The sequence below is a fragment of the Moschus berezovskii genome, chromosome 6, assembly GCF_049115385.1.
Source record: "Moschus berezovskii isolate FMDL1 chromosome 6, NW_MosBer_1.0, whole genome shotgun sequence".
NCBI classification, from domain to species: domain Eukaryota; kingdom Metazoa; phylum Chordata; class Mammalia; order Artiodactyla; family Moschidae; genus Moschus; species Moschus berezovskii.
The window spans coordinates 120,423,705-120,435,877 of NC_142465.1; the positions used below are offsets into that span (position 1 = coordinate 120,423,705).

General features: G+C 59.3%; 1 protein-coding gene across 2 annotated transcripts in view; it reads right to left on the reverse strand.

The window, feature by feature from the left end:
• The window catches only part of CELSR1 (cadherin EGF LAG seven-pass G-type receptor 1), a 143,581-nt gene that overhangs the window by 14,806 nt on the left and 116,602 nt on the right, over nt 1-12,173 (reverse strand). For both annotated transcript variants that reach the window (XM_088837574.1, XM_088837573.1), the window contains exons 20-24: nt 11,110-11,253; nt 6,264-6,468; nt 5,063-5,230; nt 3,410-3,536; nt 1,481-1,681 (exon numbers count right to left, since the gene is read on the reverse strand). In XM_088837574.1, coding sequence (XP_088693700.1) covers nt 1,481-1,681; nt 3,410-3,536; nt 5,063-5,230; nt 6,264-6,468; nt 11,110-11,253 — 845 coding nt within the window. The remainder of the gene's footprint in view (nt 1-1,480; nt 1,682-3,409; nt 3,537-5,062; nt 5,231-6,263; nt 6,469-11,109; nt 11,254-12,173) is intronic.

Sequence of the window (12,173 nt, forward strand, 5' to 3'; positions counted from 1 at the left end):
CCACTGAAAGGGCAAGGGCTCACTGCTTGCCGCAGGAGAGACCGGAATTAGGTGAGTAAACTCGGAACTCCCTGCTGTCACCGCTTTTGCACGTGTGATGGTCAGTTGGCCTCATGTTGTCCCAGGGCCATCGGGGTCACCATTTAACGATGGACCTGTGAACTCAGACACGATGAACTGTAGGCCCTGGGCCGGGTCACCCAACCTGGCTGGCCCCGGGGCTCCCCACCTGTGGGCAGGAATGCTGCCACCCCCCAGGGCCCCAGGGAGGTTGCCAAGAGCCAGAGCACGCAGGCAAAGCCTTGGGCACAGAGCCCGTGCCTCGTCCTTCACCCCCTTCAAGGGGCTGTGACCCCTGGTCTCTGAAAACCTCTTTGGGAAAAAGGAAAAGCCACTCGCAGCCAGCCGGGGACCAAGCCACAAGCCTCCCTCCTCCTTTTTGCCTTTCTCTCCCCTCCAGGGCAGGTCCCTACCCCACGCACCAGGGACCTCGACCCAGCCCTGCCAGCCATTCCTCTGGGACTCAGATCCCTCACATCCGACAGAAGTGCCTGCGCCCTGCCCCCGCTCTGGCTGCAGCCAGCATCTTTTACCCTCTCCTCCCTGAAGCCAAACTACTTCAGTCTCGACCAGGTTCTCCAAGTGCTGTCGTTTCCACCCCCTCCTTTGCACGTTACCTTTTAAATACACTGTGGCTGGTGGGCAAGAAAGCAACTGATTACTTACATCTAGCCCCATAATAGGCAGCTACCTTGCTAAACTCTTTAATTACTTCTCATAATGTGTCTGTAGGTTGGTCTGGAGTTTTCTGTGAGGTCCATCATATCAGATGTATAATCACCTAACGATAACTTCCAGGAGCTTAGGTAACACCCCACGAACCCGTGTGACGCCCCAGGAGCCCACGTGACCTGAGGCGGCTTGAGCGAGACACCCCATATTTAATGTGATCACACTGATGTTCACCCTCCCTCCGCTCCCCCACGATCCTCTCTCTGCAAACTCCCTTCTCTAGTCACCACCGCATCGCCGAGTTCTGGCCTGTCCTAAACACCAATGCTTTCACAGAGAGTGTGGCCGTGACTCCCCAGAAAGTGCAGGGCTGGGAGACACGGCCCAGCAGGGATGGCTTCAGGCTCAAGGGACAGCTCAAAGGACTCTGGGGTCTCACGAGTGTACTCTCTGATGTAATCACAAGTGTCTGGGTCAGGAAAGTGAGAGTTGATGTGCACAGAGCCCTTGGCTCCCAAGGTGACCTTGCAGGGAGATTCCTGCTGAGGGCAAAGCAACACGCCCACATGCGGGCCTGGGTCCCCAGCCTCCCACCAGACTCCCAGCCTCACCCATCCCTTGAAATAGCCGCAGACATGCCGCCCGGCCCTAAGAATGGCAGGGGAGGACCCCTCCCGCTCCAGCCCTGGAGGAAGTTCGGTGTGCGCGCCCAGGCGGCCCCACGGGGGGCTGGGGGCAGGGCCCTCACCGGGGTCTCGGTCTGCGCGATCCCGATGACAAAGACCAGCTGGGCGGAGAAGAGCGCGGCGATGAGGTTCTTGTGGACGCCGTTCAGGTTGGAGCGCAGCGTCCGCGCCAGCGCCAGGAGCACGAAGGCCACCAGCAGCGCGGCCAGCGACAAGGACACGGCTGCGTAGGTCACGATCTTCAGAGGCAGGACCTCCCCGTGCTGCGGGTCGGGGGCCAAGGGCGGGAGAACGTGTGAGGGCTGTGGCTCTGATGGCGCTTTTGCACAATCAAGACACGCTAACGCTTAATTACGCGGACAGGAGCTGGGGTGACTACCACGTGGCTCTCAGGGGAGCCGAAACCAAGGACGACAATGAAACGGATAGTCTGGGCTGACAGCAAAGCTCTGCGGATGCCGGGGGGCCGGCTGGGATCACCGTGGACAGACACGGTGACCGTGACCTGCACACTCAGACTCAGCCGAGATGGCGACTTTCGTGTTAGGCGTTTTTTGCCATAGTAAAAACAGACTGAACAGCGAAAAACAAACCTTCAAGCCTAACTTGTGCTGTCTGGCAGGTACGGAGCCAATTCTGAGCTGAGAGACCTTCAAACAGAGTCTCAGCTCACACAAAAGACAACAGGTGTCAGAGCTGCAGGAAACCACAGTCGGCCCCTCTGATGTTTTTTTCCAAATATTTTTCAAAATAGGACACCCATCTAGGCCGGAGCCCAGTGGAGGTTCAGCACTTGGGGAACAAACAAACAGATTCTATGATAACTTCTAGAAAGCGCTGTTCTGAACGCGCACAGAACTGTGAGCTGGGCTGCCTGGGGGAAGCAAGGAGCCAAGCCTGGGTAGGCAGGTGGGGAGTGCCGGGGGGGCACCGAGTGCTCCGGGAAGCTGGGGCAGCACCCACTCCCCAAGGCTGGGGGTTCTTCAGACACCTCTGGCTTTGAAGCACCCGGGTGTGGGGGGGCCTCAATTCCTACTCTCGTTTAATTTCTTCTACCAAGACTTCTGCTTCCTTTGCCTGCAAGGCTGCTCCTGGTGCTGCCCAGCTTCCTGGCCATCAGGGGACCCCCAAACCCACCCCTCTGTGGACAAAGATGATTCACAATTAACCCTGTCCAGGCCATAGCCCAGTGCTTCCCACTGGAAAGTGCCCTTGCCCACGGGAGCCTTGCTGTCCAAGCGCCGAGAGGCACAGTGTCTGCTGTTGACACTCCGACGCCCCGTCAGCAGCAGCTTGTGGCTGACTCACCTCCTGAGAATGTGAAGGACACTTGGGCCGCTGCAGACCGGGAGTCCCGGGAGGGACGATGGCCGGGCTGCCTGGGGCACAGGGCAGGCCTGAAAACAGGCTGAGGTCCCCGAGGCGCCCAGCACACATCCCCGCCGGCTGGCCCCACCCTGCTCCCAGGCCCCGCTGCCTCATCGGAGGCCCATGGAGGCCAGTGAAGACACTGGAGGTTAAACATCAGCTGCCCACTGCTTCTGCGGCTTCCTCTGTCCTCCCGGCGCGGTGTGTATGGCATTGGAGGGAAATAACTCTGCTGTTCCCGCCCAGTCTCGCCCTTAAAATTTTACGTGCCGCAGAAGCTGCATCACCTAACAGATCGCTGAGCACCCTGCTTTGAAGTGACGTGTGCAGCCCAGGAGCTTCCTTTCAGCCTGAGGTTCGGGGCGGCCATCACAGTTGTAACTTACAATGTGGCCTCTTTGAAAACTCCTTCCGGGGGGTTTTATTATGGGAATCCTAACACAGTCTGGCCAGCCCTCCCAGAATACAGTTTGCAATTGTGGCATCGGTTTGTTCAGAGCCCTTAGAAGAAAAGGCAGAACTCGTAGAGGGGTAGGTTTGGGGGCCAGGCTGATTTTCCAGAGGGACGGGTTCCTGGACACACTGGCCAGGTGGGCAGGGGCGGCCCTGGGGGTGGTGCCCACCTCACGCCGGGAGACATCCATGAGCACGGCCGAGCTGGTGGCGTGGCTGCACCGGCAGGAGACGTGGGTCCGGTTCCGGGACAGCAGCTCACAGCCTTTGGCCGACCACCCTCCAGTCCCGCCGGTGCTGCAGAGGAAAAGGGGGTGAGGAGAGGCCTCTGAGGCCCTCCCGCCCCCGCTGGAGCCCAAGCAACGTCCTTGCTGCGCCCTGGCCAGGCGCCACTGTCCCCGCTCTGAGGACCGCAGGCTGGCCCCCCAGGGACCGTGTGAACCCTCTCCCTTCCCTTCCCAGGCCTCTAATGAGCACCCTCGGAAGTTCCCATCTCATGCATCATCCAACAGTAAAACTTCAATGGGTGTCACAGGCCTCTTTGTCGGAGACATTAGTCAGTTGTTCAAACAGCCACTTTGTGCTTTAGTCTCCTTTGAGTCTCGATGATTTAAGAAGAGACTTGGTGCGTCCGTTTCACACTTTCATCTTCAGATTGCACAGTTTTATGGCAGCCGCCTGGAAGCGGGGCCCATTATTACCCTGTTTTACTGAAGGGAAGCCCCAGATGATAGGCTGCTGCAGGGCCCTGCCCTCCTGACTCTGGGAAAGCTGAGCGACGTCTCTGATCCTTAGTCTATTCATCTGTGAAATGGGATATGAAGGCTCATGCGCGTTTGCCAAGAACGTGGAGGTCCGGGCGGGCAGGTGCAGCTCAAAGGAGGCGGATCATTAGTGCACCGGCTGACTGCCGGGTCCAATCAAGTGACCACAGAGACAGCCAGGCCCAGCGCGTGCCAGACAGACCTCAACGCCGCCCTCCTCATCAAAGGGGGCCCTTCATTCTCTTTTGTAAGCCAAGCGTCTGCTACCCTCCGGGCACTATGCTGGCTGCTCGTTAACTAGAATTTGGAAAAACCAGGAGGAGGGGGAGTGACACGTGGTTTGTGCTGAGCCAAACCTGCTTCGCAGCGGGAGTGCCAGCCCACGGCCCCACAGAGCCCCCACGGCAGACACCCTGCCATCCAGTGGAGCTGCAATGTCAGGGAAGGTCTGGCTGCACCTGAGAGAGCTCAAGGCTCTGTCCCGGGTGCAAGCGTGGCGCGCGGGGGTCAGAGGCACAAGGATGCTGCTGCTGCGGGCGGGGCCTCTGAGCGGTAAAGCCAGCCTCAGCAGCTGCCATGTGGGTCTCCGGGGTGAGATGGCTGACGTCAGGGACCCTGGTCTGCTACAGGGACCCCTCCCTCACATCTGGGATCTCCCACTGTCAGTGTGGGAGGACCCTGGGCCTAGTCTCGGACTCCCACCCCCGAGTGTGTCCAGAAAGAACCCCCGCCTTGTCCGGTGGTGACCAGGGCACGTGTTGGCAAGAGTCCTGCAGGGGAGCGGCCCTGTCCCCGTGCTGAGCTTCTCGAGAGGTCGCCGTGTGTGCCTGTACACGTGTTTCCAGGCACGTGTCCCTGCGCATTCATGTACACACGTGCGTGGTCATAACTGGGTGCGTGCACACACGTGTCTGTTTCCAGGTGTGCATGCGTGTACACTTGTGCTTATCGAGGGCTCTGGCGCCCCAGGAGGGACTGAAAGGGGAGAAAGGCACCACAGACGAACGCCCCCACCCTAGAGACACACAGCGCTGGGGGCAGGGGTGACGTCACCCTTACGTCATGGAGTGGTTCCAGAACACGCAGACCGGCTTGGTGCGCTCCTCGGTCTCCAGGAGGGCGAACTCCACCAGGACGGGCCTCTCCAGGGGGCTGGGCAGCGGGGCCCCCTCGCTGAACACCACCGTGCTCACCACCGGCGTGTTGATGACGGGCCGGTTAGGCAGCCTGCGGGAAGAAAGCAGAGCACGGACAAACCCGCCTGCGGCTCTGGGGAGGACACAGCTCGGGGGTCTCTCTGGGAGGGACCGGACCAAGTGCGAGCTCAGGGCCTCTGCTCTTGAGAGCGTGTGACAGGTTGGGGCGAGGAGGAGGGGTATGGGCTTGGCGAAGGTTTAACCACGGACAGGCGAGCACACGCCCCTCTGGGACAGAGTGGACTCTGGAAATTCAACATGAAGAGAAGGAAAGAGCGAGCAGATGTCAGGCCCCACAACATATAACAGAACCAGAAAACCCGGCCCGCGGGGAACGCCCAGGAAAAGGAACACAATGCCACGGTTATGGCTCAGGGAGGCCTGTCGTCCAGCCCCTGGGAGGGGTGCACATGAGGACCGCAGCCCCGGGCAGGAGAGCTGCAGGCACTCGAAGGTTGAAAAGAGCCACGCCTCCGCGGGTGCCTGCCTCTGCTCAGGCCTCAAAGCCCTTGGGTGGCGTCTGATTCTTCAGCCAGTGTTTACTGAGCTGCCCTTGGTGAGAAGAGCCGCCTCACTGGGAAAGACCCTGATGCTGGGAAAGACTGAAGGAGGGAGGAGAAGCGGAAACAGGATGAGATGATTGGATGGCATCACCGACTTGATGGACATGAGTTTGAGCCAACTCCGGGAGCTGGTGAAGGACAGAGGAGCCTAGGGTGCCGCCGTCCATGGGGTTGCAGAGTCGGACACGACTGAGCGACTGAACAATTTGGGGCTGGGGTCACTGACAGCTGGTGGCAGGCCATGGCGAGGGGACAAACGCTCCAAGCAGGAATGACACTGCTGAGCCGGAGGCATGTGTCGGGAGGGGGGATCCTGGCAGAAACACCAGGCACACTCGGAATGCCTGCCCAGGGAGGTCGTGGGGCAGCGGTCTCTGGCCTGGAGCCAGGGTCACTGTGCAGTGTCCTTGTACGGATATTCCGGTGGTCGAGATTTTGACTTTAGGCTCCTTGGAACCTTCTGGAAATCCCTCCCACCCCATCTCCTGGAGTCGGCCTCACCTGAGGCTGCGGCGGTCCGGATCATAGTGCTCCGGCAGCAGCTGCCCCAGGGTCCGGTAGACGAGGACCAGGGCGATGGCGAACTGCCCAGGCTCCTCGGGGTGTCTCTTCCGCCTCCTGGACAGGGCCTCCGTCTCGGCGCTGGGCCGTGGGCGCACCATCTGGGGGGTGGTCTTGCGACCGGCCGGCCTCGCCGTGGGGCCCTCTGCAACGGAAGCACGGAGTGAGAACGGGGGCCAGACACCTGTGATCCCACCAGACCACTTCCTCCTCGAGCCGGTGAAATCCAGGGAGGTTCTGTGGAAGACCGGAGGCGGTTCCTCAGAAGCGCGGACACAGAACCACCCAGGACCCTGCAGCCCCACTTCTGGGTGTGCCCCGAAGAGCCGGGAGCAAGGACTTCACCGAGGCTTGCACACCGCGCTCCCAGTCCCTTGAGTCACGGCAGCCACGAGGTGGCGCAGCCCAGGTGTCCCTCCAAGGATGACGGGCTGGCAGAACGTGGGCCATCCGCACAGGCCACAGCGCGGCTGAACCTGAAGACACGATGCTGCTGAGAATCCAGTGGGACACTGTAGATCCCACTCACGTGGGGGCCTGGAAACCCCCTAGGACGCACAGAAGGCAGCTCCCCGCTACCCTTGCGGGATGCTCATGGCCACACTCACCCACATTTCCAACAACCCACAGGGTGCCCGCTGGGCCTCGTCCAGAGGTCACCTTGGGAGGCACCTCCACCCAGCACACACTGCCCAGGGCATGGGCTCCAGGGAGGCAGGAGGTGGGAGAGGGTCTTCCCTTTGCCACCATGATGGGGGTGCAGCAGGCAGGGGTCCAGGCTCAGGGTGGCTGGCTGATTCCAGCAGACTCCCATCTGCTCAGCCAGTGACGCCCCGAGGCAGCCAGCCACTTTCCACACCCTCTTGACCCTGCTCTGGGCCGTGCCGGTCAGCAGCTGGTTAACAGCACCAGCTGACCACACTCAGGCTGGTTAGCAACCCTGACTAGCCACCCTCAGCCTGGTTAACAGCCCTGGTTAGTCACATTCAGGCTGGCTAACAGCACTGGTTAACCACCTTCAGGCTGGTTAGCAACCCTGACTAGTCACACTCAGGATGGTTAACAACCCTGACTAGCCACTCTCAGCCTCGTTAACAACCCTGGTTAGTCACATTCAGGCTGGCTAACAGCACTGGTTAACCACCTTCAGGCTGGTTAGCAATCCTGACTAGTCACCCTCAGCCTAGTTAACAACACTGGTTAGCCACCCTCTGGCTGGTTAACAACCCTGGTTAGTCACATTCAGGATCGCTAACAGCACTGGTTAACCACCCTCAGGCTAGTTAGCAACCCTGACTAGGCACCCTCAGCCTAGTTAACAACACTGTTTAGCCACCCTCAGCCTCGTTAACAACCCTGGTTAGTCACATTCAGGCTCGCTAACAGCACTGGTTAACCACCTTCAGGCTGGTTAGCAACCCTGACTAGTCACCCTCAGCCTAGTTAACAACACTGGTTAGCCACCCTCTGGCAAGTTAACAGCACTGGCTAAACACTCTCAGGCTGGTTAACAACTCTGACTAGCCGCCCTCAGGCTGGTCAACAGCATGGCTAGCCGCCCTCAGGCTGGTCAACAACCTGACTAGCCGCCCTCAGGCTGCTCAGTGAGGCAGGCTGGCTGACACTGGCTTTGGGGTCGGCGGGGCAGGGCTCTGGCCACTAGGGTTGCCGCTTTCAGGGTCTGGCTGTGAGCTTTCTGGAAGGAGCAGGAGGCACCGCCCCCTCTCCTGCTTTGGCCGGCCAGTCACCTCAGGGGCTGTCTGGGATGTTCCTGAGGAGGGCACACAGCGCAGGCTGTGGGCTTCCTGCGTGGAGGCCCTGGTGCCCCCCAGGCCGGGGGACCCTGCCAGCCCCCCTGACTTGGGACAGACGCTGCCCTCTCGAGGTTGTGGACTGACTAGCTGAGGTAACTGTCTTCACCAGCAAAGGCATCTGCACGCTCTCCACTCCTGCACGACCCACACAGGAGCCGACTCAGTCCTCCACCAGCCTCCCACCGTCTGCTCCCGCTGCCAAGGTTCAGTCGCCCGGGGCCCCTCCTCCAGCAAGGCTGCCGCCTCCCGGGGGCATCATGTGGGGGCAGTGGACAGGGCCCCAAGGCATCAAGGTGGCCTCTCGGGAGCATGTCATGACCCCAGAGCACACATAGGCCTTCCCCGTGTCTGTTCCTGGCCCCAGACGAATCACTGGGTCTAAAGCCCCAGTTTCTTCCACGACTGGCCCATCACATCTCCAACAACTGGTCAGCTGGCAAGTGGGTACCAGAGGTCCCACCTGGACAATGAATCCAGGGGCTCCTCGCCCCAGTGGAACAGACAAAACTCACCCACGTGGTCTGGGCCAGGGGGGAAGGTCAGTGTCTGAGGGGGTAGGACGCAGGCTTGGGGACGCCGGAGAGGGCGGGGGTGAGAATGGACAGAGGCCGAGAGCCCCCAGCGCCCATGCGGCCACCCTGCAGGGGCCAGGCCGGGAGGCCGGGCTGCACCCCGGGAAACCCATCCACGAGGGTCTCAGCCACATCTCGGGCTGAGGGAGCTTAGGGTCCCGGTCCTCAGCTTCCCGGCCACGTGGCAAGTCAGGTGTCTGGGAAAGTGGCAGGGGGAGGCCGCAGAGGCCCCGGGGGGATCTTATCAATAAGAGAATTGGCGGGTTTACTGCTGGGTGACTGTGCTGGTCAACTGACATTTTGGCAACTTAAGTAAATACCATATCGAATAAAGGCCACGTGCAGGGGGCCGGGGCGTCAGCTGGGAACTTCCCAAGGAGAGCAGGGAAGCAGGTACCAGAAGCTTCTCCCACAGGCTTTCCTAAAGCAAACGGCCCCGTGCGTGTCCACTCCTGACGCCACAGGCCCCGAGAGAGGTGACCCAGGGGCCAGTTCAGAGGGAGAAACACTGACGCCCTCACAGAGAAAGAGACGATTTTAGGTCAAGACACCACACTATATGCAGACACACACACACAGTTGTCCATCCCACCTCATCTGCAGGGGTTGTGTTTCAGGACCCTCTGTGGATGCCTGGAACCACAGATAGTTGTTGATGCTGTTCAGTCACCCGGTCATGTCCAACTCTTTGCGACCCCCTGGGCGGCAGCACACCAGGCCTCCCTGTCCCTCACCATTCCTAGAGTTTGCCCAAATTCATGTTCTTTGCCTCGGTGATGCCGTCCAGCCGTCTCATCCTCTGATGCCCTCTTCTGCTTCTGCCCTCAATCTTTCCCAGCATCAGGGACTTTTCCAATGAGTCAGCTGTTCACATCAGGTGGCCAAAATACTGGAGCTTCAGCTTCAGCATCAGTCCTTCCGGTGAAAATTCAGGGTTGATCTCCCTTAAGATTGACTGGTTTGATCTCTTAGCAGTCCAAGGGACTTTCAGGAGTCTTCTCCAACACCACAGTTCGAAGGCATCAATTCTTTGGCATTCTGCCTTCGTTACGGTCCAGCTCTCACAACCGCACGTGACCACTGGGAAGACCATAGCCTTGACTACACGGACCTTTGTCAGCAGAGTAACGTCTCTGCTTTCCAACACACTCTCTAGGTTTGTCATCACTTTCCTGCCTAGAAGCAATCGTCTTCTGATTTCATGGCTGCAGTCACTATCCACAGTGATTTTAGAGACAAGAAAAGGAAATCTGTCACTGCTTCCACCTTTCCCCCTTCTGTTTGCCATAAACTAATGGGGCCAGATGCCACGATCTTAGTTTTTTTAATATTTAGTCTTAGGTCTTAGTACTGAACCCTTTATTTTTTTCCTCTGCATACATACAAAGTTTAATTGGTAAATTAGCACATTAAAAAATTAACAGCAAATCTCTGTGAGAGCAGGACGATAAACAAGGCTGAGCGCCGAAGAATTGATGCTTTTGAACTGTGGTGTTGGAGAAGACTCTTGAGAGTCCCTTGGGCTACAAGGAGATCCAACCAGTTCATCCTAAAGGAAGTCAGTCCTGCATATTCATTGGAAGGACTGATGCTAAAGCTGAAGCTCCAATAGTTTGGCCACCTGATGGGAAGAGCCAACTCGCTGGAAAAGACCCTGATGCTGAGAAAGACTGAGGGCAGGAGGAGAAGGGGACGACAGATGATGAGATGGCTGGATGGCATCACTGACTCAGTGGACATGAGTTTGAGTAAACTCCAGGGGTTGGTGATGGACAGGGAGGCCTGGCGTGCTGCAGTCCATGGGGTCACAAAGAGTCAGACATGACTAAACAACAACAATATCCTATATCAGTGTAAAACTTTAAAAGTTTTTAAGATATCTGAATAATACCCATATAACTGACAAAGCAAACTGACTACAAAGGTTTCAAATTTTAAACTGTCCGTTACAGAATTGGACATAAGTCACTATTTGGGGAGAGACATTTCCAGAAGCTGGAGTGGATCTGTGAAAAATATTTGAAGAAACGTCACCGTGTCTAAGCTGCGTGGCACTAGTCTTAACTCAGGACTGGAGGGCTGCACTCAGATGGCTCTGCTTGGGTTTTGGGGGTCGGGGAGGAGTCTAAAGTCTCACATCCATGGAGAGGAAGCTTTTCACTGCACAAGGAAGACAAGCTCACACACAATGTGAGTGTGCACTCCATCACCTTGTTATAAATCAGCCAGTTTCTGCAAGGCACCCCCGTGGCGGCCTTTCCCTCTGGGCCGGGAAACGCCGGGCTGCAGGGTGCAGGGCAGAGGGCGGGGGCCGCGGCAGACTGGTCCCCCCAGCCTTCCCCACCTGCCGGCCCCCGGGGGAGCCCCCCCAGCCCCCCACCCCCATCTCATCAGCTTTACCTCTCCTCTCGGCTGGTTTGAAGAAGTCCTCCGAGAAGAAGACCGAGGACTCCAGGTCTCTGGGGACCTCGCCCTGGAGGTGCTCGAGCCGCGGCACACGGGCTCCCGTGAAGTTCAGCTTGTCGAAGACGTCAACGGCGAGAACTGGGGGGCGGCGGGGGCCATCACACGCAGCTCCCGACCACCCCCACCCCCAGAGAGCCCGCCCACACCCCTGTCTCTTCCGAACGGCCCAGAAGGGCTGTCCCTGGTCACCATCCCCTTTGAACAGAACCGACACCCACTTCTGGTTGAGTCAGACAGCCGGGGGCCTGACCTAGGGACCTGGGAAGCTTCAGGAGGGGCGCCCTTACCCCCCCACCCCGCCACGGGAGTGTCATTTCCCTGCAGTCATGTCCCTGCCGATGGTCACCCCTGCAGACTCCAGGGAGAACCCCCAGGTCATGCTGCTAAGCTGTTTGATTCAACACTCCCACTGTGAAGGGTACCCTCAAGTCACTGCACAGCAATGGGGGGTGCTCCGACCCCGGCAGATGGGGTCAGGGGCAGCGGGAGCCCTGGAATGCAAGAGGCAGGGGCGGCTAGCCCCAAGGGCTGGGAAGGTGGACGGGCTGTCCCAGCACAAGGAGCACCCAGGAGGACTCTCTCGGTCCAGAGCAGGGGTAGGGTCCCAACCCCAGAGCATCGGGGTGGACGCTGGAGGGTGTGTGGGCAGAGGCTTGGCTGGGACCTTGAGGGGGCTGGGGCGCAGTGGTTGCACCAGGCGCCCCTCGGCCCCACATCCTGTCTGCCCCGGGAGTCTGCAGGCCAGCTCTGGCCGCCCCTCTCCACAGACGGAGGCAGGTACCCCGGGCGCTCACCCTTCCCTCCTCTGCCCCCGTGATGACAGGGTCCCACGCCCTCCTCCCTCTCAGTGTCCCGGGCTCAGGTGAGCTCACCGTGAGCATCCGGTCAGCAGTTAGGGCCCCTCCCCGTGAGCCCAAGGGTCCACGACAACTCTGGGTTAAAGGCTCAGCCCTCTGGAGACAGATGATCCCGGAAATTAAGGGGGCGATTCCCAGGGA